The sequence below is a fragment of the Octopus bimaculoides genome, unplaced genomic scaffold (assembly GCF_001194135.2).
Source record: "Octopus bimaculoides isolate UCB-OBI-ISO-001 unplaced genomic scaffold, ASM119413v2 Scaffold_1752, whole genome shotgun sequence".
Lineage (NCBI taxonomy): Eukaryota > Metazoa > Mollusca > Cephalopoda > Octopoda > Octopodidae > Octopus > Octopus bimaculoides.
The window spans coordinates 10,940-11,571 of record NW_026321170.1 but is presented as its reverse complement, the minus strand read 5'-3'; the positions used below and the strand labels follow the sequence as shown (position 1 = coordinate 11,571).

Below are 632 nucleotides of genomic sequence, written 5' to 3'. Positions count from 1 at the left end.
ATAAGGCCATACCAGCACAGTCTTCTCTCTTGCACACTACATCTGATGCTACGTATACCCAGTTTTTCCCTTAAATCACTTACACTCTGTCATATATGCACACTGACATTACTCGTCCAGCAAAGCATGCTGGCTTCATTTCTTTCAAGTTTTTGTAGTCCTTTATCCTCACCATCGCAGTAACTTTTTCTATTTATTATAGAAAACAAATGCTAAAAATTGATTGAATATAAAATATTCCTTCTTATAAAATATTTATTCCTTTTCTCTTTTTTCAGTTTCTAATATTTCAGGTTTTCATTTAATTCAAAATAGTTAAAAATGGAGATTGTTGCCAGAATTGTGATCAAGTGACAGCTTCTCTTTATCAATGTTGTTTTACTCCTCAAATTACACCAAATCAAATAAACCCACTGGCTGAATCGAAAGTAACATGTTCCAATAAGAAAGCCAAATCAAATAATAAAAAAGAGTGTTTAAAAGACAGTCCCAATGGTAAAATGGAAAGCTGTTGTGAAACATGTTTTAGAACTAATGTTCCTTTAAAGAAATGTTCTAAGTGCAAAACAACTTACTACTGCTCAACTGACTGCCAGAAATATGATTGGCCAACACATAAAAGCAATTGTAAG

The 632-nt window shown here is 32.4% G+C and overlaps 1 protein-coding gene across 1 annotated transcript in view; it reads left to right on the top strand.

Moving 5' to 3' along the window:
• The first annotated feature begins 500 nt into the window (after positions 1–500).
• LOC106871343 (SET and MYND domain-containing protein DDB_G0277331-like) overlaps positions 501–632 on the top strand; it is a 2,365-nt gene continuing 2,233 nt past the window's right edge. Inside the window, exon 1 of the mRNA XM_014917748.1 lies at positions 501–627. Coding sequence (XP_014773234.1) covers positions 501–627 — 127 coding nt within the window. The remainder of the gene's footprint in view (positions 628–632) is intronic.